General features: G+C 41.1%; 1 protein-coding gene across 2 annotated transcripts in view; it reads left to right on the top strand.

Moving 5' to 3' along the window:
* mdfic (MyoD family inhibitor domain containing) overlaps positions 1-27,466 on the top strand; it is a 226,433-nt gene that overhangs the window by 118,323 nt on the left and 80,644 nt on the right. The window contains exon 5 of one of the 2 annotated variants that reach the window (XM_078941502.1): positions 24,365-24,384. The exons of the other annotated variant lie outside the window; for it this stretch is intronic. Within the exon in view, the coding sequence (XP_078797628.1) occupies positions 24,365-24,369 (5 nt within the window). The 3' untranslated portion in view covers positions 24,370-24,384. Of the gene's footprint in view, positions 1-24,364; positions 24,385-27,466 lie in introns of those variants that run through there. 2 annotated transcript variants of the gene reach the window in all.

Raw genomic sequence — 27,466 nt, 5'->3', positions numbered from 1 at the left:
ACCGTTTTTGCTGATTACACTAAATAAGCCAAGCAGGAAAAGTTTTAAAGGGCACAAACACACAAAAGTTGTGTTTTAAATAGATTTTTAGATTTTAAAATGGGTCAACATGACCCAGGACATAACAGGAGGGTTAAAGTATAATTTTTTATGGAAGATATAAAAAAACAAAAAACACATTTGTACCCATTCTTTCCCTTTTTAAAAACCTTTTATTGCTGTATATCTTTGCAAATGTTCCTCAACGCTGTTTTTAAGCCATATATCAAACCACTCCTCTAACGTGCATCAGCCTGTGTTCCCATCAGTTAATTGTAAAGAGTGTACCAACAAGGAACGGTTTGTTTGTATGCGCATGTGTGTGCGTCACAACCCCCCGCTGCCTCCCCTGATCAAATGGTGCAACCAGGGTAAGTCCTGGTAATGTGTGCAGCTCTTTAGAGCCGGGACTTCTTTTGAAATGATGATGATAATGGATTCAGTCCTCTCATTAATGGAGTCCGAGAGCTCATTAGGCGGCAACAAACAAGCTGGCTCAGGAAATGCCAAGTACCCCCATCTGCCTCCGTCTCCCATTTCATCCATGGATGTGATCACGTTACTGTCATTTACCTCCAACCCTCCCATTCCTCTCCACAGGCACAAACACGCACCGGGGGGGGGGGCACACGCAGACACACACACCGCAGCGTTTTTCAGTTCTTAGCTGAGCGACTGTGCCAGCCTCCCAGAAGCAACTTCAAAGTGGCCTAGCCTCTGCGGCGCTCCGCTGGGACTCTCTGAGAGACTCCGGGTTGTGGGGTCAAGGGATCAAGAGCACTGAAATTGATCTTATGTCTTTGGCTGTGCTCAGCCTTCTTTAGACTGCTTGTTATCACACTCAGTTTGATATAGAGGCCAGGTTTTCTACACCTGCATTCTGTCTGTTCCCACTCACTGTCTTCCCAGGTTAGATTTGTCTGTCCCTTTCTGTGACAGCTGAGGAGCACGGTGGAATTTTTTTAAGGGGGTTTGCCATCCTTTCCTCCGTACTCCGTTGTGGACACTTGTCATCGAGCAGCATGGGCTTTAGGTGGCAAACGCAAAAAGAAATAGATTAATCACAGTTGGCAAGAATAGTGCAAATTAACTAGGGAGACAGTTATTTGGGTCTTGCATACTGTATGTGTGACAGCTCTGGATGAATCGATAGGTGTCGTATCTGTAATTTTAACCTTGCCTTTCGTTGTAACCTCAGTCAAGTGCAACAGCTCTCTAGTGGAAGTGAATCCCACTGACAGGTTGATGGTGGGGCGGAACAAAAAAAAATACTGGCTTGTTAGGGTCGTAACTTTTTGTGTTCAACAGGTTCCAATTAAACTGATGTTTAGATGTAAAATATTTTGTGTTTCTACTTAATACTCTGTCATTTTAGAAAAACAAATTTGAAAAAAAATCGCAAAGACTTTATTGCTGAAATCCTCCAAGTCAGGAAGTAACTGACGGACAATCAAACCTTCAACTGAGTCTAGTAACAGTCGTTTCATTCACTGGTGTTGGAGTCGGTAAATGTCAAAGCTAATCAAGTGTCACCGTCTTTGCCTGATAGGACGTCATCTCAAAATACAAATTTAGAGTTAAACATGAAGCAAGAAAATCAAATATTTGAAAAATACTTAAAGTGTTGTCATCCCCCAATGTGGTTGTCATGGAAATGTATTTGTCAAGATGCTAATTTCAGATATAAAGTTGTTACATTCTGATTTAGGTGCCTTGCTTATGTAACACACACCCTAATAGTTAATTGGTGACATGTGTCACTTCTGGTTTCAAATAGTTTTTGTCCTCACTTTAATGTCTGTTTACAGCGTTTCCTCATTTCTCGCAGGTGTTACATTCTGAAAATAACCTGTGAAGTAGAATACTAGGATGTAAAACCCCTCACTGCACACTTACTTCATTTTTTCCAGACAGAGATGAACATTTTCACATTTTTCTCACTAGCTTACACTCTCAAAGTCAAAAACTTCCTAGAGAAACAAGTTTAGTATAATAGAATGAAAGCAAAGATCTGATTTGGAGCGAAGATTTATATAGATTTCGTAAACTGAAGGGATTCTGTGCAGGAGACACAGCATGGAGACTGATTGACGAGGTCTATAGCCGATCAGGACATAGAACTCAGTGTGCTATTAAAAACAAAGAAAAAGCTAAATTGTTCTAAAGAAAATTCGCTAGACTGCGCGATAAGTGAACCGTGATATGGCGAGGGAACACTGTACTTTGAAACTCATGTAATGTATTCGAGTGGTTTCCCTTCAAGCTATGACCTTTAAGCTGGGAACACAGATTATGGGAAAATAAAAAGTGTGTATTGTTTAGGGGACTTGTTTTTAATAAAAGCAAGTGGTGCAAAAAACTATCAAAAAGATGCAACAATTGGTTATAAAAATGACTTTACATTGAAGAACTTTTTAAAAGGGAATTATTGTTGGTAAAGTATTTACAAATTGGTCTCCGAACAAATCAAAAAAATTTTTTTGACTCAGGTTTGAAAAAGAACCAGAGTAGTTCGCCCACATAACCACTAGACTGTTGCACGAATTATTCCCATTATCCCCGTGTTGATCCTTTTCCACTGTTCCTTTTCGCAATTAACACATTTCAGGTGGATTTTGAAGGAATGTTGAGAATGCCGTCAATGTTGAGACAATTGTGATTTTCGTCAATGTACAGACGGTTATGACTTTCGTCAATGTACAGACGGTTATGACTTTCGTCAATGTAGAGACAGTTGTGATTTTCGTCAATGTACAGATGGTTGTGACTTAGGTTAGTGTACAGATGGTTGTATCTTAAATCATTGTACAGACATAAATGTTGTTCTATGTTTATAGGATTTTTATCTTAAGTCAATACAGACGTTTATGACATTCATCAATGCACAGATGGTTGTGACTTAGTTTAGTGTACAGACAGTTGTGTCTTAAGTCAATATACAGACGGTTTTGACTCTCGCCAATGGAGAGACGGTTGTGACTTAGGTGAGTGTTCAGATGGTCGTGACTTTCTTCAATGCACAGACAGTGCTACTTAATATAGAAACCTGATGCTCCTGATGCACGAATCGTGTCCAGTGTGAATGCACCAAAACATTAACCTGGATCAGAGAGGCTCCTTCGTGCCTACATAGTTAGGCGGTAGTGTGAATGCTCTTGCACACTGATTGGAGCTCAATGTCGTGCACCCTGGGAATCAAATCCTGGTTTCCTGCACGCCCATCCCGCACTTAACCAGCCGAGCCTTCAAGCCGCTAAATTTTGGTGAAGCGAATTTTTGGTGGAGGAAAGCTGCTTTTGTCCACGTCAAAGTCAGCTGTTTTACGTTGTTCACATATACGGTCAAAGAGTTACTGCATGTCAATGTTTGGTTCAGGTGTTACTAATGGCATCTCCGATGTAAAGGGTGAAAATTTGCCTTCTTACATGTAGGTCTGAAGCTGGCGATAAAAACAAAAGGGTGACCCCACCAGACAATGTCCATCTTGAAGCAGCCATAACATAATGGCTGTTGTATTTTAGCTGGATGTACCCCGCCTTAGCCAAACAGGGCTAAGGCGGGGTACATCCAGCTAAATTAACGGGTATAGAAAATGTATGGATAGATGGTATTTAAACTGTCCAATATTTTGGCCATTAAATTCATCAAAACTTCATATAATTATCATCTTGTAAAAAGACAAGAGCATCACACATCTCCATTAAACGTCTTCTTTCATTAGCCGTTTGTTTTGTTTCAAAAGACTCATCCAGTGTCAGAAAAGACGTACAGCAGATGATGGAGCGGTAGAAGAGCGCAGCTTCCTCTGCATCTCGGAAGGAAGTGATCGTTTCTTGTCAGGGATGATGAAAGATCAGAGTATGAGCTCCCCAAGAACAAAACTCACAAGGGTCCACTCCGTCGTCACAAGGACTCTGTTATCCAACATAATGATTCACATCAAAATGATCAGAACTTGCTGTTCTTTAGCTAAAGCGTATCACAAATGTCACCTCCTCTGTCATTTTCTGAGAACATTTTCATCAAGTTTTCCTTCATTAAAAAAAAGAAGGATGCGATGGAGGAATGTGCTCTCATTTTTTTTTGCATTATAATTATGGGCTTGAGGGATATCAATTAAATGTGTCCAATTACGGAATGCTTCAAAACTGGAATATAAAGTTGCGCCTCCTGTTTTGATCTATTTACTTGCAGTGAAGGCAACAGAGGGGAAGAAGGAGTTGGAAGTTTCAAAAACAGCCTCTGTTCAACATGAAAGGCGCATTTGATCATATTTTTTTATTTTTGTCTTAAAGAGAAAAGCTTGCCAATGAGGAGTCATTCCCCATTAAAGTCAAGCAAAATTATCAGGCCTGCATTAAGGAGCTTTAAAAAAAAACGAGATATGTATCATGCATGTGGATATGCATAAACATGATGGAGGAGCTTAAGTAGAAAATGAGATCTGATGCTGGAGTGAAGAAGAGAAAACTGGCGTGCTCGGAATGCATTTAAATTTAAATATTCATGTCATTATAATTCTGAGGAATGTGGAGCGACCGTATGATATTTTATTGAGCAGGTTTTAAAAAATGAATGCTGTCCCTACTTCTTAATAAAAATCTGTGGCTTTCAGTTGAGTCAGTTCCAGACCTGTGCGGGTCCTATCGGTTAAGTGACAGGACCGAGTGAAAACTGGGAGTAGGCCACGGATTCATGGATGGGGGGGACCGCGAATGTGCAAAAACAAAATTTAGAGACCAGCAGTGGTCTGCCTTGATGCAGACCTAAATTAAATGCAAGATGGTAAATAAAATATATATCAAAGTTAATGCACTTACAGGAGATTAGAAGAAAAAAACGGATGGACCATCATACATTTATAGCTTTATTAGGACATTTCTAAAAAAACATCCTATTGGTCAATCACACGTTGCACCCTTGCTAAGATATAAAAGTATCTGCTAACCTAAGCCACATGTGGTGTGTCATTAGTACGGATTCAATAATTCTCTTTCCCCGCGATTTGGTTCAAACCCTAATTTTTGGGTCTTGGTTCTGTTTCAGTTGTGTTTTACAAATTTGGTGTATGAATTTGAATTTTAGTAAAGATCAAGCGACAAAGAACAATCAAAAAAATTCAGCTTTTACTAAGCCTGGTGTAATGTAGTAAAGCAACAAGTACTAAATCCTTTGTAAATTTCGCACAATTGTTCGACATCTTCAACGTAACGGTATTCAGTACTGTAGCAACGACTCACTCTCCCCAAGATTTGGTTCAAACTTTGATTTTTGGGTTACAGTTTGGTCTGGGTTGCGTTTTACAAATCTAAAGAACTTTTATTTGGTATTAAGCAAATAAAAATGAAGAAAAACCATAAGGTTTGCTTTGACCAAACCTGATGTAATGAGTACATAAAATTAGCACAATTGTTCAACACTGTCAACGTCATGGTACAGTAGATACGCTTTCCAATGATTTGGTTTAACGGTGTTACATACTGTTTGGTTTTTAACATAGAATTGTGGCATCCATAACCTTTTTTAAAGGAATGCTTAAGACCTACCTTTTTAATCTAGCTTTTAGTTGAAATTTAGGAACTTATTTGATATTTTAATTTTTAATGTTCTCTTTTTACTAGTTTGATGTATGTGTATGTTTATTGCGCATTGCACAGATTTAAAAAATAAAACATTTTTGTTTGTATTCTTATTTTGTTTTTAATTTTGATTATGTTTTTATGCACAGCACTTTGAGTGACCTGTGTTTTAAAAGTGCTATACAAATAAAGCTAGATTTGATTTAGGCCAAAAATTACCACATATGAAGTGTAAACAACCGCGGATGAGAGCCTCTCATTTATTCTTAATTGATAATAGAAACACCTATTGTGGTTTTATTTGTCAATTCCCCTACCATATCTATTACCAGGGAAGTGTGAAGCAAATTGTATTTATTTATTTATTTTTTAAGTTTTACTTTGAGCATAGAATCATGCAGTTTGATTGACAGAAGGACAGGCTGACTGGGTGTAGGGACAAAGAAGTTACAAACGGAAACACAAAACATCTGGAACAAAATGGAAAAATGATCTAAAAATTGATATCAATAATGAATAACACCTCAGCAACTGTTGTTCAGCGGTGTGCAAAACATCCCCTACGTTCAATGATTGCATTGTCTTGATCCAACCTTTACAGCAAAAATTAAAAGTGAATACACCAAAATAAGCATGAAAAAAGGGTAATTGATACTCTTAACCCTAAATAACCATTCACATTACATTTTATACACCCGTTTCACAGACCCCAGTCTCAATAGAATGATCAAAACTTTTTCTCAAAACCCCTTTTATAGAACTTGGTCCATGTTTTCATGCCCTGTATTTCTCCATCGTTCCACTAGGGGCAGTCAAGGGGCTTTTCCTGCTCTCTAAAAATGGCTGCCTCTGTGAAATCTCAAAAACAGTTCTGGCTGGAACATTTTTTACTAATTTTCAAAACTTTCTAGTTATTATTGTCATTCATTTTTGTAAATAAATACTTGCTATATTGAAAGAATGCTAAATGTGTTAATGATTAATTCTTTGTAATACAGTTACACAATGTTTGGATCAAATTTGAGACATTGGGTAAATAAGGTGCTGTCTTTCCTGTCAATATTTTTACATCCGTAACATTGTTATGAGCCAAAACATACAGAATCACCCAACACATCCTAATTAATAGAATCTATACCTCGTAAAAAAAAAAAGATTTTGTGCGAATTAAAAAGAAAGATCTGTCAATTCTTTGATGTTGCAGGTTTTGAGTGTGAATCCACCATCCTATCAGGTTTTCTATCTTCTGAGTCCACCGTATTGGAGCTGAAGGAGGACTTGTCCAATCACTCCCTTAGAATTAACTTCTTTTTGAATATCAAAAGGGTCCCCCCCTTCATGCTCCAAAGCAGCGTTTCCATGGTTCTCAAGTACCCGTGGGTTCTTGTGGAATGCGGTTGGAAGACACTAATCCAAAGGTCTGGTTGGTCTTCCTAACAGATAGAGAAGATGGTCATAATACTGTGGTATTCTGCCAGAATATCCATTCCCTCTTTTGCCTTAATTATCTTTTGTTTGTCTTTGATAATCAAAAGGCCTGGTGAAGGACCTGTAATGAAAGCTCTGAATCACAAGGTCTACATAAAAATAAAAAAAAAATACCAACGTTGTCATTACCACATCATCAGGGCATGATCAATAATGTATGAAATGCACATTAAGCAGAGAGAGGCAGGAATTTATGAAAATGACTTGTGTGAATAGATTAAATTACAACTATTATTACTTGGCTTTTGATGTCGTGCATCATAGTAATTACGAAATATTTAAAAAGAGTGGGAAGATGAGAGCGAAGCGGAGTCTTTTCTTCTAGAGCCATAAAATTGAATTTATGTTACAGAGTAAGTCATGTCTGGAGTCCACAGTACAGAATGGATTGCTCCAAATAACAAATTCTTAATTTCGTCCCCTTTTTTATTTTTTAAAGTCAGCCTATTAGAATCAGAACAAAGAGAACATGTCGGCATGATAAAATGTTGGTATAACCTCCTTTTTTTTGTGTGTGTGCAGTAGCTTGTGTGTAGATTTGCTGTAATAATTAGTTGAAAGACCCATATTTCCTCGCGTCTTTGTCCCTGACGCTCCTTTACGATCGCCATAAATCTCCCACCCAAAAAGTGCTCAAACCTGCTGGTCCATTAGTTTACAACTCCACCCTGGCTTTTTCACTCAGAAAATACGCGCCGAGTGGCATTGGTTATGGATCGCACCCTAATAAATCATCCCCTCCTTGATGGGAGCGTGCCACGGTGAATATGCCAAACAAGATGGCCTCCTAAGAGCTGCGTCAACATGGTGTTTTCCGATAGAGCAAAAGCCTCATGGGGGGATTAGGGTGTTGAAAGGACGGCGGCGGCTGATTATCTGTATGTTAATGGGACGTCACAACAGCCCTCATTCGGCGTGGCGTCTTCTCTGCGTGTTTGTGAGAGATCAAGTGTGGGTGCGGGAGGGCGGCGGGCGGAAGGAGGGAGTTTTTTTCTTTCTTTTTTCAAAATGACATGTACAGCAGTGATTCTCATTTGTTCGGGGGAAGTTTTCAAACTGTGCAAACGATGTTATTACACTTTGTCACAATCGTGCCTGTGTAATGTGCTATTTGCCATGCCAGGCCCGGATTTCGCAGATGGAAATTAGGGGAGAAAATTGCCACTAACTACTCAATTACAGCGCTTGATGGTTAGGCTGACCCCGGTTGGCAGCAGTGGCAACACAGAGCCAATCACCTTCCGCAGATGGCATTAAATTAGAATAGGGAAAGAGGACAATTGCACATATTCATCGCAGAAAGACATTTGAATTACCTCAGATGCTTTGGCTTCATATTGAACAATTAAGAGAAGGGATGGGATTTTATGGGATGGTTTGGAGGCAAGATGCTGCATTAGAAGGATGGAGGCATTGTGGAAGAACTCTGTCCTTGGATTTTCAATCCAACAATTAAAGGAGGCGTTGGTAATTTGAATATTGCGAGAGAGCTGACATCGTCTATTAATCTTTTGACAATTAAGGAAACATTTAGTCGTCAACCTGGTACGAAATGTTTGGTATGCGATGTTCATTAAGCTATACATCACTTATTCAAGTTGGACGCATTAGGCCCGGAGCATGCCCGACTCTGCTGATCCGGGAGAAACTAATTTGCTCGGACTGAGACGTTTTTCTGTAAGGAAAGCGTTTGAAGTCTGGATTCGGTGTCAGAACTCAGAGCGGCACTGAAAAGTACTTTGGCTTTTTTCGGCTGCTCTCTCCTCCATGCTTGTGCCAAGCGAATAAACGGCGGTATCTCGCTCGTGATCGGCGTAGTGTTTCATATTAGAGCACGTGTTTGCGAAGCATTTATCCAGCTGCGAAAGATGATCTGTGTTTAGCTCTGGAAAGTGTAACGCAGTTACCTGATCCCCTTTTCCTGAGATCATTATTTCCTCATAAAGAGAAGATTTTCTGAAACCGAACGGTGCCAAACCTCCACATCGATGCAATTTTAAGACAAGAAAGGGTTTCTTCTATTCCACTAATGTACACACTGACGAAACAGCACATTTAAGAACCAAATCTGTCTTGAGTTTGATCTTAAAACTGTTAAACTGAGTGCAGAAACCGAGCTTCTTCTCCAAACATCAGATCCCTGCTTTGTGTTTGAGCTCATTTCGCAGCAGAGCCAGTATAATCCGAGCCAGCAAGCAGGCTGCTGTGGTTTCACCTGACAACTGGAAGTTAGAGATCCCTCCTCATGTGATGTTTTTCCTCTGACAGAATCTGCAGCATCTGCAAGTCTGTAATCAGTGCAGACCGCAGTTTAGCTAAGATGTGTCTTCCCCTGCCAAGGGTTCGCATGTGTTTACACTGCGGTGGCAGACGAGAGCTTTGACGAACTGCGGTCGGGAACAGCGGTCTGGCAGCTGCTGAAACCACAGGCAGGTTGCACGCTCATTTGTCTCGTCTTTATCGCTAAATCGAGGGCTGTTCTCGTAGGGGGAGGGATTGTCCTAACGCACAACTTCCCTCCACTTTGGATGCGCTCTGTGTTTGTGTTTTGTGAGCACTTTGAAAGTTGGCTCCTCCTTTAAACCTTTGGAAGAACACTGTGTTTGTGCTGAAGTCCAGGCCGTGACACACATTTTGCACATTTTCCAAGTATGACATTTCGGTCTTTTGTGATACATGCATGATAATTCAAAAGTGTTTTTTGTGTTCGTCATTCGTTGATTTGTGCGCGTCTGTCGAGGGTTTCAAGTCTTTATGTGAATTTGGTTTTGAGCGTTCCAAATTTTTTTTGTTGGTTGAGAATTACGCACTTCGTGCACATTTTATGTAGTTTTTGTGCAATTATTACTTAAATGTTACACAATGTGCATGATTTTTGCGAGATGCATACGCAAATTTGTGGCTTTCCATGACCGTTCCACGTATGTCTAATAGACTTTTCACGCATTTAGCACCAATGCACAGAGTAATAAACACGCATGGTTCATGTACTACTTTGATTTGCGAGTTCTTTGCGTGGTTTATTCGTACTTCTGAATGTAGTTCATTTGTGATACATTTATGAAAATTTTCCAGAAACATCATAACCTTTCAACCTTTTCAACCGACCAAATACGGCTAATATGTACGGACTGGCAATGTGACACGGCTTTAAGGCAAAGTCCCACTCCGATCATTTTTGATCTACTGCAAAGTGTTCCCAGTGATTCTGAAAACGCTTTCTTGCTCATAGTTTCTTCAGGGCAGCAGGAGTTCATTAGAAATTTGCCTGTGAGTTGTGGACAGGACCTTTGGGCACAGAATGAGACTGCCTTTATTACCCATCGACCCTTTGTCTACACTTTCTCCTGCTAGCTTACAGTCCCTCACACCCCCAACCTAACATCACTGGTGCAACAAAAATGGCGAGCAATGTCGGAGCTATCCAGCCGTACAGTTTAGATCCAGATTCCAGCTCAGACGAGAAAAACAAAGACTTACATGGATTTATCTGTCTGCAAGTGGATTCATCGAAATGATGCGGAACAGGAGTTTGTAGCTCGCCGATTGTAGTTTCAACAAGCTTTTTCCAACTGCATTTCTTCGTCTGCTTCTGATTCACAACAATTTGAATAAATAAATACTCATATTTTTCTTGATATATGTCCTCCATCGTGAGCAAAGTGCTAGAAGAACATGTTAAAAACAGCAAAAGCCCGGTTCTTTGCATGCTTTGCTAAACATGGCGAGGGATACCATTGGGTATCTGTGCAGTGCCACTTTCTTATAATTATAAAGGCGTCTGCAGCAAAAGCAGCACTTTTAGCATATAAATTAACCTCCCTTTCAGGCATGAAAATGCAACTAGGAGGTCATACAATTCAACAAAACAAACCAACACTGGTTCAGTCACAGGCTGCTGCGTATTCATCACTAGAAGGTCAAATTACCTACACAACTTTAGAAATCGCTAAAATGCCTACCATCAGTATCAACACATGAAAATTCTGCACTTTTGCCTCCTCCCTAAGAGCAAAACACTATTCGTGTTTTTTTCATAGTAATGGAACTACACCCCAATGTTCTATACGGGGACATACCTTTTGGGATCAATTATGTGGCCATGGGCTCTGTTTAAAAGAGCAGTACCTGATTAAAACTCTGCCAGTATCCCAAGGCCCCTTTGTGTGGACTACCGAGGCCCTCGCCATGGCTATTTATTAGCATATTGTCTCTTAAAGGTCACTATCTGTTTCGCAAGGCCCCACTCCATCTAGAGAGGATTGCCGTCTCACAGTTTGCTATTGTTCTGCAGGACATGGCGAAGGAGTAAAGAAGGCGTGTGTATTTGAACCCCCAATGAGTAGAAAGTAGAAAAGCAATGTCTGTGTTGAACCTTAGAGGAAGTAACTGACCTGTGACTGTAGAGTAAAGTTTTTTTTTTTTCATCACCAGCCTGGCATTGGTCCAACTGTCCTGGTAGCATTTTAACCAGAAAGCAGATGGATGGCTCAAATCACGGTTCGATTCCCAGGAGGTTGCGATGTGCTAAATCTAGTGTGGGCCCTTGGCAAAGACCCTTCGTGTTACTACCCAACTATGTAGTTGGTTTGAGTCTCCCGGTTCCCGGTTCCGGTCCCCCAGTCCTGGTAAAATACATGGTTGTGTCAGGTAGGGAATCCGGTGCGAAAATCTCTGCCAAACCTTTGCTGGTGTGAATCAGCTGTGGCGACCCCTGAAGGCATTTGTCAAAATGTGAACAACAACACTAGAAAGATAATTACTTACACAACCTAAAAGATGAGTTTAACTTAACTCATTGAAGTCCAAAACTGGGTTATGTAGCAGAGAAACGTCTAGTATGTTTTTCGGCTTCGACCATAGTTCCACCCACCTTTGTTGGGCAGTGGGGCAGCAGAGGTAGAGCGGTCAACCTCTGTTGTGTTTAAGTGTCATTGGGTAAACTACTAAATGCCACATAGCTCCTGGTGGTTATAGGTTGGCATCAGTGTTTAAATGCGTGTGACTGTAAAGCCCTTTGGGCCTTCTAAGAAGGTAGTAAAGTACTAAATAGAATATGCCATTTTCCTACCTTCTAATAAAAAATTGGCCCTGAATATGTGCAAATTTGATATCTAATAAAAGAAAAATTGCTGATACAAAATTAAAAATCTTATTCTCCTACAGGTAATATAACAAAACAATAAAAAGTTCTTGAACCCATGCTCTAAGTCATTCTAAACTTATTTTTATGGACTTTGTTTTACCGGATGTAACAGCAAATTGCTTTTTTCTGAAGCCAGGGGTGATTTTGGGAGCTACAACATTTGCTTTTGCGAGAATTGTTTTGACTGTAGAAAAGATGGACAGCATGTTGAACATTGGTATGCATCAAAGAGATGCTGCAGAGAATTCGGGCTGGTTTACGCAGCTCATTGGAGCTAATGATGAACATAGAGATGGTAGAACCTGAGAGGAGCACTAAGTGAGAGAGAAGAAGAAAAAGGGCCAGGATGGTACAGGAAATCAGAAGAGAAGCGTGCGCTTACTTCAGATGTGGTAAATGCCCACTCCCTGAAGGCCCGATTAGAGCCAAGATTCATCTGAAGGTAAAAGAGGATAAAAATGAAGAAACCGACAACAATGACAGTTTGAGGTTCAGCTGTTTTATTCATTTCTGTGAAAACCATCACGCCTTTTTGTCCTGGACTGCAGAGCACATTAAGCCCACATTCTTTCCATAAACATGTATCCAGGAGGATGAAGTCCATTAACGTTAGAGCATTTAAATATCTACACCTAATGAAGCTTCATGGAGAACATTTCCTTTTGATCGCAGCAGCTTTAAAGCCTTAAAAAAAAGACATGTAGTTTTTGCCGGACTTTCTAACTGTTGACCTTACTGATCCACTGGTTTCAAAGAATGCAACAACAACAAATCTACTGCGTTTTTTGGACTATTACTCCAAAGTCTAAGCTGCAGCAGCCAAAAAATCAAAAGCATCACAAAAATGAGAAAATCCTTTGTAAGTCACACTTTTGAGAAAAATGTATTTAATACGGGACCAAGAACGGACACGTCATCTTGAAGGGCAAATTATATTTACGGAGTAGATAACAATAATGGAGAGAATATTTGCACGCTTCACTACCGTATTTAGCATCAAGAAACATCGGAAGAATTGAGTTGAATCTAGTATATTAGCGCAACATAGGAATAATAAAAATAGCTCTAACGTAAATAACATGCTAACAACTAAGCTCTTGATCTCATTTTAAATCACCAAATCCGTTGAATTCTTCATTGTCAGTGTTGCTATGGAATATCTCCGCCAAGGTCAGCGCTCCTTCTTCTTTTGCGTTGCTGTCAGTAGCAAATACCCGTACCTACAGTGCCCTCCAGTGGTTGTTGGGAAAATAACGAGCGCTTGTGCCTATCTATTTTTATCACATATGAGTCAAAATGCGACTTATAATCTAAAATGTGTTTATTTAAAATTTGCTTATCCAAAAAATGTAAAAGGGCCACATAAACAGGTTTTCCTCCGAATATTCCCTTTCATTTCCCCTGTATTAGAACTTGTGCAAGATATTTTATATTTGTTGATTTCCGGAAATGAAAAGAAATACATTTTAAAAACTTTTTAAAAATTGACATTTTCTCAATTTGGGTGTTTTTTTTCCAATAACCTCTAATTAATCATTGTCACGTCCTAAAATCCAAATAAAAGTTCATACCAGAGGATGGGGTGGATTGATAAATGGAAGTTCAGCCCTCTTGACCTTTGACCCTGCACCTTAAAGCATTTTGTACCCAAAACCTAACAAAGACCTCCAAAAAAACAACAACAACACTGTCCTCCAATGGAAGGTAATAGAGTACTAAAAGCATCAGACCCCATAAGGCTAACTTTAAAAGGGGCAACATAAAAGAAATGACACGCCTGAGAGCATTTGATCAACTATCCGTTCCACATGAAGATTAATTGTCTTTGCGTTGTTTTGTGAAGAAGAATAGCAAGCAAAAACGGAAAGTGTGTAGGTGGGCATTATGTCTGATGAAGCATCAAGAGACGACAGCGCTTTTACTGGAAATCAGCTGTTTCTTAAAGCCCTTTTTAAGCAAAAGTGCCACTTTGACAAATTTAAACGGAGACGAGGGAGATGTTCTGTTCATTCCGAGGTCACGAGGGAATGAGGTGCTCACTGTTTTACTGCCTATTAAAAGAACGAGACTCCTCTATAACCTGGTAGGATGCCTTCACTTTTGCTTGATTAGGATGTGTGCAAAAAGTGTCTGAAAACAGATGTCGACCAGAATAGAGGTCTACAGAAAAAAAAAAAAGTTCCTTAGGCGGATCTTTAAAGAGGTGTGTGAAGGTTAAAGCCTCTGTTTACGGGTAATATAGAAACAGCATGTAGTTAGGGTTCCCAAATGTGGAGAAAAGAAACAAAGATGCCTTTAGACATGACTGTGTATGTTCTCCAAACATTTTACACCTTTGAGGCAGACGGAGGCGGAGGTTAAGAGTGTGTGGTGTGTTTGTGTGTTGTGGTGGGAAAGGGGGGAACGGCGGAACAGGGATCCTGAGTGACTCCAGGCATCCACCCACATCTGACTTTGATTAATTGGCCTGGCGTTCCTCTGTCTCTCCACTGACAGAAAGGTAGAGCACGGAGCAGCGCTGCACCACCAGGGATGATCTGTCTTTTTGCCTCCTCTTTTTTATTTTTTTCCCTCTTCTTCTCCGTCTTACTTTCTTCCTGTCCCCAATCATTGCCCCTCTCCCCTTCTCCCCCTTCTTTATGCTTGCTGTCAGCAGGTGAAGAAGACACACTCCACCGAGCTTTGCCAAGTTAGCTTAAATCACCAGGACACAAAAGTACTTTCCTAGAAGGGAGGGGGCCTAAAATACAGTTCATTGTTTCCTGACGGAGTCTGGATAAACAAAACGTTCCGACAGAAGACGGGGTGGGAAAAAATTCAAAGTGTCGAAAGATGTAACATAATAGCAGCAATTATTTATAAAACATATCTGTAAAACATACTGTCCTTGTTTGATTAAATATAGCAGACTAAGCATATACTTTACAGACTTTGACGGATGTCGGACCTGAACTTTGTCTGCCCGACACCTGCGTTAAAACATTAGCGGACACTTACGGTTTGTTGTAGACTTTCGAGAGGTCCTACAGGAACTAGTCTTAAAAAGTCCATCCATCAAAAAAGTAGTTCCAGCCGCTGACATGACAACTCAAGGATACGTGTACACATCTGACACATGAAGAAAAGCATGGGTTTTTCCTCTGCAGTGCTGTCGTACACTAGGCTTCAGATTCGTCCGAGCGGTTATCTCCATCCTAAACCTTTAGCATCTGAGATTTTCGGTTTTTATAACACACGCTCTTTGATATACTGTAACTTTTCAATCAACGTGTATCAGCTGATTCTATCGCGGCTTTACACCGATATGCAACACATTACAAACATAAAGGCAGAATCCGAATTACTTCCCTACCCCTTTGGCTCCTCCCTATTGCTCTAATTTTAGGGGCTTCTGGGGCTGTAGTGGTGTCCAAAAGGGTTTTTCATTTTTAGGAGCCACAGCAGCTTAGGGCTGACTATCCCCCCCACAGGTACGATTATATCTCTAAAGCGCTTTTGTGGGTGTACTCTGGAGCGTAGATGTTTACACTTAATGTAAGTATTTTTTTTTAAGCATGACATTTTAAAGTTATAAAACCAATGTGTATTTTTCGAGCACTGGCAGCTACACGCTAATGTCGATGATCAACAACTATTGAAGACGTCGTGAAGCGGTAGTAACATGCAAACTTGAAGAGACAATTTTTTTCCATATCTCTCTGCTTGGAGGGATAAATGCAGGGATAGGGACAAGCCGTAGGGGTGGGGAAGCAATTTGGATTCAGGCAAACAGTTGCATGTCGACGCAAGCCATTTTTCTCTGCAACAAAGTTAGTCATTTAACACTGGTTGCGTAAACAGTTTACTACTGTACAATGTTGCATTTCAACGCAAAGGCTGCTTTTTCTCTGTTTCAGAATCTGCTGGAAGTACGGTAACTGTGTAAATGGTTGAAGAGTTATGTAGTAAAAACGAATGTCCACTATAGAGCTAACCCTTCCCTGTGTTTTTAAAAACTGCTTTGCCAGTTCTGGACCCAAGGATCTAGTTGCCTCCTGTGTGTAAGAGGACCTGCTCCCATTTGTTTAGGATTTCCTGTTCTAAGAAATCATAACAAAATAAGATCCAGGTTGTTAGTATCTTTTATTAGGTTATCAAGTCACATACTTGTTGTTGCTTGCTTCGTTTGTGTAATAAGGGACTTTGTGGTTTCCTGATGAACCCCCTTGGCTCCAATCACTTTTCTTTTTTGAATAGCTTCAACCAGGAAGTTAAATGCTTGCCATATTTTGGTATCTTTAGTTACGCTAAAAGAAAGTCAGTACCTTTGGTTTTTATAAACTAGTGCTGTCTTTGGTGAATTTATTGTGAAATTTAAAAACAAAAATGTTGTTTTTAATCATTTTTATTACAAATTCACCTCTGAGGTGTGGGGAGGACTGTTGACGTGGAATAAGCCCACCCCTGCTTCCCGTCATCCATCTTTTTACACTCTCTCCTGCTACTTTACAGCCCCTAATGCCCCTAAACTAAAATATACCGGTGCTATGAAAAAGTCGAGCAACATTGGAGCTACCCAGCCACGCAGTTTTGAGTCAGATGTTAGGTCAGATGAGGAAAACAAAGACAAACATCGATCTAGTTGTTTATAAGTGGATGCACCAAAGTGGAGTGGGGCAGGAAGCTTGTTGCCTCCTGTTGTAGGGTCCTGTGACACACATATAAGCTTTTTCCAACAGGATTATCGTGTCCGTCCTGATTTACAGCGATTTAAACAAATAAATACTCAGAAATGCAATTTTTAGCTGAATTTTCTTTCTATATGTCTCCCATCATCAGAAAAAATGGCACAAGAACTTGTTAAAAATGCCAAAAACACCATTTTCATCAGAGTGGATCTTTAACATAGCCGAAAGAATAGCAACAGGTATCAAAATGATACCTGTTGATAAGAGTAGATTACTTGGAGTCAAATTTAGACCAAAAAATGCTTTCAATCCCGTGTCATACCATTGACATCTTTTATTTAGATCACCCAATAACTTTATTGAAAATGCCAAATCACGGTAGCAGAATAACTGGTGATTCCCAGCACATTACCCTGCCGATACTCATCAGGGGATACACGGTGTTAACATGCAGAAACGAGTGGCATGAATGCATGCCAAGTCCCCCTCCCCTTGATTCCCATCCTTTCTACCATCAGTGTTTAACCCCGCTCAATTTGCCCGTCTGGATGAAACAATACTTGTGATCAGCGCGTGTAATGGCACCTTATTAACCCCAATTACCGCAATTAAAACCCTGCTGCCACTGGGCCCCTTTCAAGTCTTAATTAATCAGATGGCAGCCAAGAAGCCGTTCGGTGCCACCCCGTAACACGCGTGCGCTCTGGCACCGGCGCGCACCTTCTCCCCAGCCCTGACCGACCATGTGGCCTCGCTAAAAAGCACATCTGGCAGAACAAAACGTCTCCGTGCTGGCAGACAAATGCCTCGACTTCACAAATGAAAAGACAAGCCGTTCCCTTTTACTCCCCTTCTCTTCCCATCTCTGTGATGTGGGTATAATGAACATTACAAGCCCCCTTGGCACAGTGCCTTATTGGGAGGGTTTGGAAAGCTGCCCAGTTTGTTCCTCGATAATTGCTTAATTGATGCATTGTTTTTACTGATGATACAGATTTGCAGCCCCTCCACTCCCAGCCCCCCCCCAACCCGCCTATTTCCTTCCTACTGCAGCACATGGATACAAATACAAAAGGAATTACACCCTTATTAGCAAGTCATGGTTCCTTTCAGCGCGCCGTATTAGAGACTTAAAACCATCGTGATGGCTTCCCTAATTGAGTGCAACCACTTGATGTAAAACAATGCCGTGTAAATAAACCCCCCCACCCCCCCGCTCATGTTTCATAAGCAGCCGCAAGAGACAAATGAATATAGAGCTTCCGCAGCGCTAACAAGGCTCTTTTATAGTCGCCGCCGCCGAAATCACTTACTGGCACAGAGGCCTTTATTTGCTGCATTTATTTGGTGCACAAACTCGCTCCCTATAAAATTCCTCACTCCGTGTTTACCGATGCATCCAGTCGGGATGAATTAACAGAGTTTGGCTTGTGTGAGTTCAATTAGAGGAGCAAGCGTCTCCTTGGAAGGAGGCTGGAGCCGTGAGATTGTGTCTCTCTGGAAAATCTGCACGTTGTTTACTTCTAGATGTCTTCTTTCCTGTTAAAGAGGAGTGTTTCCTCCACACGGGCGCGCACAGGACTCTGCATATTCCTACTGATGTTTGAGGATAAAGGAGGAAGCTTCCTCCTTACCCGTGTGTGTTTGTCCCTTGCTCCGGCAGACAGGGGATCCCTCTCAAAGGGGCTTGATGCCTAGAGGGGCTGGGAATCAGCGAGATGAAGGGGAGCCCCCGGTCCTCTGAGAGATGCCGAAGACCCAAACACACATAAACACTGAGGAAGTGCATGGTCACAAACAGAGTGTACACACGGAGCGGGGAAACTCACAAGCTGCAGCCGCCGCCAGCACTTGCACACAATAATACACAGACTCGCACAAACTTCAAGGCCTCAGAGAGACTTAGCTAGAGAGAGCAGCCTGTTATTTATTCATCAGTCTTCCTTGTAGTCAGGAGGCAACAAGCCCCCAGAGCCGTAAACATACAGAGACACGAGCCTCACCAAGCTCCAACCCGGGGAATAACAAGTGGTCCCTGTATACAAGCATGCACAGTTACGTGGGATGCCTGCACAAACACAAATTCAGGATGTCACAGCTCTGACAGAGCAGAGAAGACTGCCTCCTCCCTGGGACTGACGGAAGACAAAAAGCCCAGCTCAGTGCAGGACAGGATCCCGACATATGGAGAGGGCATAGGTAAACCTCTGATATGAAATCACAAAAGGAGAGCGCCAATTCTGGAGCATGATGAATTGATTTTTTTGGACTCACTTTGTCCCACCTTGTTAATTGAAATGGGTGGAGCTAGGCGGGATGGAGAAGCAGGCGGAGCAGCGAAATAATCGGCATGAGAGAAAGCAGGAATGTTCTGACTAGATCTGGCATTTGGGCCTAAAAAGATTATCTCTGGGAACACCTCTTTTGTCTTCTGTCTTTATGCTTCAGTGGAAGAGTTGTGCAGACTGTACTCTGGTGTGTTGATATGAGGGTGGGGCCACTGTGCAAGGCCCTGTCCTATGTATCGCTTGTTCCTTTTAACACCCAAGCTGTCGCTGGTGACACCTAAATGACACAAAGTCTTTGATGTATCGTGAATCTTCAACCTTTTATTCAAACAATGGGAATCAGCAAAGAAAAGCGGCTTTCCCTTTTTGGTTTTGCAACAACCTGGAACGCTTTAGGAAATGTAGCATGCAAACGTTCATAAAGGGCTTGTAAATGTAAGCAAGTTTGAAAAGTGTTGCATATCGAGGCAACATCAATATCAGCGGTGCAACAAAAATGACGAGCAAGACTTTTTTTTCATTTTTAGTTTTTGAGTTTTCAAAGAAACACAATCCTGCAAAATGAAAATAAAAATTCATTCATCAAAATCATTCATTTTCTTAACCGTTTTTCCCTTTCGGGGTCACGGGGCTGCTGGAGCCTATCCCGGCCACTTGTGGGCGAAGGCAGGGGACACCCTGGACAGGTCGCCAGTCTGTTGCAGGGTAGAATGTCCACAAACACACACTCATTCACTCTCACACTCACACCTAGGGACAATTTAGAGTTGCCAATTAACCTATGAAGCATGTTTTTGGACGGTGGGAGGAGGCCGGAGATCCCGGAGAAAACCCACGCATGCACGGGGAGAACATGCAAACTCCACACAGAAATGTCCCCCGTTAATGTGGTTTTTCATGTCCCCCAGCCGGGACTTGAACCGGAGGCCTTCTTGCTGTGAGGCAAGAGTGCTAACCACTGCCCCACCGTGCAGCCGAAATAAAAATGAAAAACAAAATACGTATTAGTATTTTGAGAATGAGAAACTTCTTGACCCCAAAAGTTTCCAATCAAACTCCACAGCCTTCTAGGAATACTGGAAACAATTAAAAATTTCAGGAATGTTTGTTTTGTCAAAATGAAACCAGAAGAAGTTGGTGATGGTGAGAATACTTCATGAACTGCAAGAAAACAAACAGCTGCTTAGAAAAGAAATGGATCAAATTCAAAAGATTTCCAGTCTGGTCCTCTCACAAACAGATACTTTAATCTTTCATGCTGAGTTTTTTTAATTTTTTTAATTTTGCGTAAAAAAAACTTACCAGATGATTCCACTGATTCCTCATGTTCATACTACCTTAAATTCTATTTGTGTTTTCTAGAAGTCTCAATCTGACAATCTGTTGATTTGTTATCAAACTATTCCCAGTGGCCTCTAAATGATCATTATGTCATTTTTTGCAAAAATCCAAAAACCTGTGTCGTTTTCTAGAACATCCTTTACACAGAGTGGCAGTTCACCTCTGAGTTGTGGGCGGGACTGTTGGAACCAAGCAACCCCACCCCCACTTCCCCTCCCCGATGCTGAGAGCTTGGACTTTGTAGTTTGTGGTCCGCCCATGGTATTTTTGACGTCACTGCTACTCTCTTTTTCACACTACTTTATTTTTCTCCTCCTGATTCACAAAAATAAAGAAATACTCAGAGGTGCAATTTTGAGCTTCATTTTTATGAAATGGCCTCCATAACAAGAAAGAATTCACAAAAACCTGTGAAAAACACCCAAAACACTGTTTATCAGAGGTTTTAAATGAAAAAATGATTTATTTTTTGAGTCTTTGTGTGAGACTAAACAAAACGATGAGTCTGGTGGAAAATGTGAAGAAATCAAAGAAATCCTGAACTTTGACAAATCCCTTTTTTACCCTAAAACCCCCTCTTTTAGTGTTTTTAACCCTTGTACTATTTTAGATGACCCCACCCTCACATTGACGTGTTCTCCCTACCATGACAAAGGTGGATAAAGGTGGAAAGATTTCATGTAATCCATGGACACCAGTGAAGATCACAAATCATTGAAGAAAAAAGGTTCAGAGCACTGTCTAGTGGGTCTAGATGACCCAACTCCCAATGTTAAAGTGCCTAGGATAGCACAAGGGTTAAAGAGCTAACCCCAGTCCGAAACCTGTAACAGACATTAAATTGTGTAGTCAATATTTTATAGCAGATACCCAGAAAAAGTCTTTGCAAAAATGATGTCTTCGCATAAATATAATTTTAAAAAAAATGTCGTAAAGAAATATGGATTTGCATTTTTTATGTTTCAGCCTGACTGACCTCAGAGAAAAATTCAAAAGAAATGAATTTCAAATTGTCTGAATTTCCGAATCCTTTCCAGCGTTTCTTTCGGCATTGGTTCTCCAAGTAGAGGAATTTCTATGGATACTTGTGAATTTTTATGGCTTTTTGCCAAAGAAAACAAGAAGAACGTGGTGTGTAGACTGATAAGCCAGTGTCAGCGTTTCACACCTGAAAGGTTCAAAAGATGCTGTTTACATGCAGGAGAATATGCAAGCTCCCCACATTGAAATGGCTTAATAGTCTTAGGGCTGATATTGTTAGTCAGCCCTACAGAGACCTGCTGGCAGCAGCTGTTCCTCCTCCTGGAGTGTGTAAACTTGCATGCTCCTTATCCATTGAAATGCATATTTGTGTGGAGTTTTTTTGCTTAGCGCATTATAATCCATTTTAACCCTGTAACCCTTGTGCTATCCTAGGCACTTTAACATTGGGAGTTGGGTCATCTAGACCCACTAAACAGTGCTCTGAACCTTTTTTCTCCAATGATTTGTGATCTTCACTGGTGTCCATGGATTACATGAAATCTTTCCACCTTTATCCACCTTTGTCATGGTAAGAATAACATGTCAAAGTAAGGGTGGGGTCATCTAAAATAGCACAAGGGTTAAAGACGCACTCCGGCCATCTTTTGCTCTATTTGTTGCAATTACCAGTCGTCTTTAGATTACGATTACGCCGTTTTTAGCCAAAAATAAAAACAAACCCTGTTTTGTTGTCTGGGACATGGTTTCTGCAGAGCGGCAGTAGTTTATTAAACATTATCCTCTGAGTTGTGGGCACAAACCCAACCTAACATCAGCAGTGCAACAAAAATGACGAGCAATATTGGAGCTAGCCCGTTTTGACCCAGATTCCTGCTTGGATGAGGAAAAAGAAAACATACGTGCAAATAGTCGTCTACAAGTGGATGCATCTGTATGGAGCAGAGCAGAAGATTGTGGTCCGCCGATTGTAGCGCAGAGGTCACAGCTACAAGCTTTTTGTCTGCTCCTGAATCAAAACAATTTGAATAAAGAAATACTCAGAAAAGCTTAAATTATTTAAAAATAGCCCCAAGAACATGGTAAAAACACTTAAAACAGCATTTTTTTTCCATGTTTATGACTGGCAACACCTAAATTTGACAAACCAGCTCTGACACAGACAGAAAAGGCTTTGAATAGCAGCTTTGCACCGATATGCAACATATTAGCCCTTTTCTCCACTCAGAACCTGCTGGAATTACACTAAATGCCCAAAGGATTGAATTTACAGTAGACAAAATAATGTCAACACTGTAGCTAAAGCTATTAAGGAGAGATTCACCTGATAGGACAAACGGGAACAGAAAGCTGCCTTTTTTTTTCTGCGTAATAACCTTTAAAGCACTTTTCCTCTTCAGACGCCTGCGAACAAGCATCCGAGAGACACGTATTGACTGTTTTTACCCGAAAAACAGGAGCAGCGTTTCTCCTGGCTCCTCTTTTTTGTTTTTACTCCTCTCCGTCTGGCTAAACGGGGATCTGGAGGTCACTGCGAGGGGCTCCAATCAGGGTGACGGTGATGGCGTTGCTCTCATGTCAGCAGGTGGGTTCCTGTTTAGCACTGCAATAATCTAGCATTTCCTTCATGCAGCTCATGCATTATGTTCTTTGAATTCAGGTTTCTAATTAGACCTTTGGGCCGGCTCTAGCTGCCCCTGTGGTGATGTCAAAGGCGATCACTAAGGTGCATCTGCTTTTACTCCTCACAGTGTGTCGTTTTTTTGTGTGTTTTTACCACAACTTTATTCAGGACATGAATAAAGTTTTCTTTCCTTCTCATACATGCAACATAAAAGCCGTCTTTTTTTTCTATTTTAGGACAGCTGTTTTAACTATTTCAAAGCCACAAAATGAAAACAGTTTATTTTTTGGACAGACCTACAAATAGAACATTTTTAACCAACGGCGGTATCGCGACTAATTTCTTTCGACAGGAAAAAGCTACACGCCAACATTCGGCGAATACACGTCTAATGCGCCAAAGGATGATCAAATGTGCAGATTTTATTTGTACATACAGCATAAAAAGCCTCAGTAGAGATGCTTTCTCACTTACAGGAAAGTGTAGATGGGAGGGGGGGGGGCGGTGGTGCATGACAATTTTTATTTTTTGCTTCTCCCTACTGCAGCTTCTTACCAACCATCAATTAAGCTGCCGGATGAGGCCATTTCCAAAACGGGGGGGGGACTAAGTGCACATAAGAGGGGAAGTTTTTATCAGTTCTGAAATATTGATGATGTTTGTATCAATGCTTGTGTTGCTTTCAAACTGTTTATAAATTCTAATGCCGAGCCTTTTGGAACACCCGCGGTTTGAGGTTTGCTACCATTTAGCGCAGGAGGGTGGGGGGGCCATGAGCAAATAAGCAAAGGCCTGCAGAGATTACGAAGTTGAGCTCTGAAGTGCAAATGAGCTTCCTCCTCTATTTGGGCCTCCATGTTTGCTCCACACTGGGGCTGTAACACGTAGTTCAATTACACTACGGTAGAAAAGTAGCCCTATTTTAGAATGAGACCTTTATTCTGTGAAATCCGTGCTGCCATTCATGTTAGGCCAAATGGCACTAATGACCTCAAACCTTCGATAGAAAAGTCTGTCAACTACTGGAGTTGCCACAAGACAATTAAATAAATGAAGAAAAAAAACCTCTGCTCCCAGCTGACTGAAACACTGCGCCATGTTTGAATTAAGACACAGTCTGTGTTTATATTTGGGGCAAACTTTGTTGGAACCTTTCCACTTCTAAAGGCCACTGGCACAGCTTGACCGTCTTTTTTCCTCTTTTTCCACAGCGTGAGTCGAGGTCTGATTAAAGGGCGCAAGGCATTGACTGCGCCTTCCTGGGAGGTAAGGCCTGTGGGAAATAAAGATTTGGATCGGGCTGATTTGAGTAGATGAAGATAGAGTAGTAATTACAGACATCTCAGATCCCGGCGGTGGATATTGCAAAGCCGGACCCACGGCTTATGGGAGGGAGATAAAGATGGGGCCTTGTGGATTGGCAGGGAAGCGCTGATCCAGAAAATCACGTGAAACAGAACCAAGTCACAAACTGTGTGACACTAATGTCATCCCATTAATAGAAATAGTTGCCATTTCAAAAATACTCATCTATATTAGGGTGTTCAGACATAGTTCGCTTAATTTGGTCCGGAACTAGTGCTGAACCTTGCGTATGGTCTGGATTCAGTCGTCAAAAAGACTTTTCCGTTTGGAACCAAGGCTTGTAAACAAAACCACGTGACTAAAGATCTCTTCGGCCATTGGCCAGGAATTAAGAAGGCAGAGCAAACCAAAAAGAGAAAGAATAGAGGAAAAGAAGTCGCTTTGCAATCCTTGTCGGGATAGTTCACTTATTCTAACTTTGTATTTCACTGATATTTTAAACATCTGTATCAACATCTGGTACAACACTTTACTTGTCGGGCAGCGGCATGCTGCAAGGCGGTTTCTAAGCAGACAACGAGGAAGGTATTTATGACGCATAGTTTGCGGGAAAATAGTGTGAGAGCCAATGTGCGTTACGTAAAAAGTTGGTAATGAGTTGCTGTGTCTCATCGTCATGGTTACTACCTTCCTGTTCTGTTTACATCCCGTAATGCTTGGCGACAGTGGCCGTTTGGTCTAGTTGTTCTGCTCCGAGCACAGAGCGCATTCAGACTGAAGAAACTAAGTGGAGCTGTGTTCTATTGGAAACAAACCGAGACCGCCTTGAAAGATGGGTCCGAGAGCGGTTTGTGGTCCCGGACAAGTGTCTGTTCTGGTGTATTCTGGATTATTGGGGGAAACAAATTCACCCTTAAATACGCACTCTGATCACTGTTTGATCTATTATCAGAGTGTCCCCAATGGTCTTTTAGTTATGATTCTGCCATTTTTAGCCAAAATCGAAAAACCGGTGTCGTTTTCTAGGACATAGTTTCTGCAATGCGGCAGGAGTTCATTAGAAGTTGTGGGCTGGACTGTTGCTGTGGAGCAACCCCGCCCCCATTTCCCCTCCTACTTGGAGAATGAAGCAGGATGTTTTCCACGTTAGAAAAACGATCTTTTTTAAAAACAGCGTTTTTTGGTCTGCTCCTGATTCACAATGATTTGAACAAAGAAATTCTCTGGAATGCAATTTATGTACTCCACCGTCAGAAAAAAACACAAGAACGTTAAAACATTAAAAACATGATCTTCCTTGGAGCAAGTACTTCATTTTTCAGTTTGTTTCCTATATTCGTCCAGCAATTTTGAATTTTGTCTCTATTTGCATCTTCCCTCCCCATAGTTTTCTCCTGTAATTAAGATGCACAGGAAAAATCTAATTTCTCCTCCTCGGTTAAACGTGCTCGCAGAGCTCTATTGTCAGCGTGGAGTCCGTCCTGATTACCTTGTTTTTCACGACTGCATCTCGAGGTAAAAGAATTCCATCCCACTAAACCTTCCAGCCCTCCATCCCTCCTCCTGGGTGACATTTTAGACCGGGCCCTGAGGGCGTTTGGAGGGGGGGGGGCATCGAACAAGGTAATTGCAGTGAGGTCTCACCACGCTAAATTAACCTCTGCTCAGAAATTTATTGGCCGGCCGCTCCCTGGAATTATTTAAACGTGCTGTTATCTGTGTTTTTAACGGGTACAAACTCACCGCGCTCCCTTCTTGACTTTACAGCAAGCTTTCATTCTTAACAGAGGAAGTATGTTTTTGGGACATGATAGAATCTAGTAGTTTTGATTGGCCAGGTGAAGCCAGTGCACAGTTCACCTTTTATCTTGCCTTTTGTTTTTATACTTTAACTTTGTTTTTTATGTAAAGCACTTTGTGTAACACAAGTTGAAAAAGTCCTAAGCAAATGAAGTTTGATTTGATTTCATGGTCTCGCTGTTTGTTTTTGTTTTGACAAAGGAGTGTGTTCTGTGTCCTGATTGGCTGTTGTGCATGTCAATCAATCTCTTTGCGTCGTGTCTCCTCTACAGAATGCGTGCAACTCACAAATCTACATCATTTGTCAGTCACGTCAATCACGATCTTTCTTTTCATTCTATAATAACGGACTTGTTTTTCAATGAAGATTTAAACAAGAGAGAAAAATGTGAAAATGTTCATGTTTGTCTGAAAAAAGTGGATAAAACGTTTGATCCCATCGGAGTGAGGACTTTTACTGGCTTTAAACTTCTGAACTCCTACAGTGCAGATTTTAGTTTTATAGTGTAACCATTGACTGTAAATGAGACCTGCACAGAGTGAGTGTGACATAACTCACAGAAAATGGTTTTTACTTCCGGCTCCAATAAAATGAAGTCAATTCATTTTGATGATTTTTATCCGTTTATCCATTTTCTTTTGCAACTTTGCAGATCGTTGCGTAGCTCTCAAAATAGTTTCAACAAGCACAACCAGAATTAATTTCATATGTACAGTGCCCTGTTGTTTCTTAAAAAAAAGGAAGGCTTTTAAGTGCATCATAGTGTGGAAAATATGGTACTTTGCTTTTCCTTTATCCTGCTTGTAATCATAACCAGCAGACGTTGTATGATGTTGTGGCTTCCACCTTCTGCCATCCTCGCTCCCAGAATAGCCTACTGGACGTGTCAAACTGGGAGAGAAGAGACTACAGTTCCAGGTAGACCTACGTTTAGGCGGTATTGACTTTCTGCCAGAAAACACAACTGGCTGGATTTGACATTACCGCACACATCAGGAGTCTGACCCCACACATGCAGCCTGCAAGCGCTGAATGGCTGCCCTTTATGGCATATTACAGCAACGGTGGGAAAACTCCAACGTGCACATTATGAATATTTAAAAAAGACTATTAAGGGGTGTTAAACCACTGTGACCCATGAACTTGACCCTTTCTAAAACTTTCCTGGTCACAGTTTGAGCTCAAAAGACGGACGAATGAATGAAGG

The sequence above is a fragment of the Oryzias latipes genome, chromosome 23, assembly GCF_053564925.1.
Source record: "Oryzias latipes strain Hd-rR chromosome 23, Olatipes_Hd-rR_3.1".
NCBI lineage: Eukaryota > Metazoa > Chordata > Actinopteri > Beloniformes > Adrianichthyidae > Oryzias > Oryzias latipes.
This window is presented reverse-complemented; position numbering and strand designations above follow the sequence as displayed.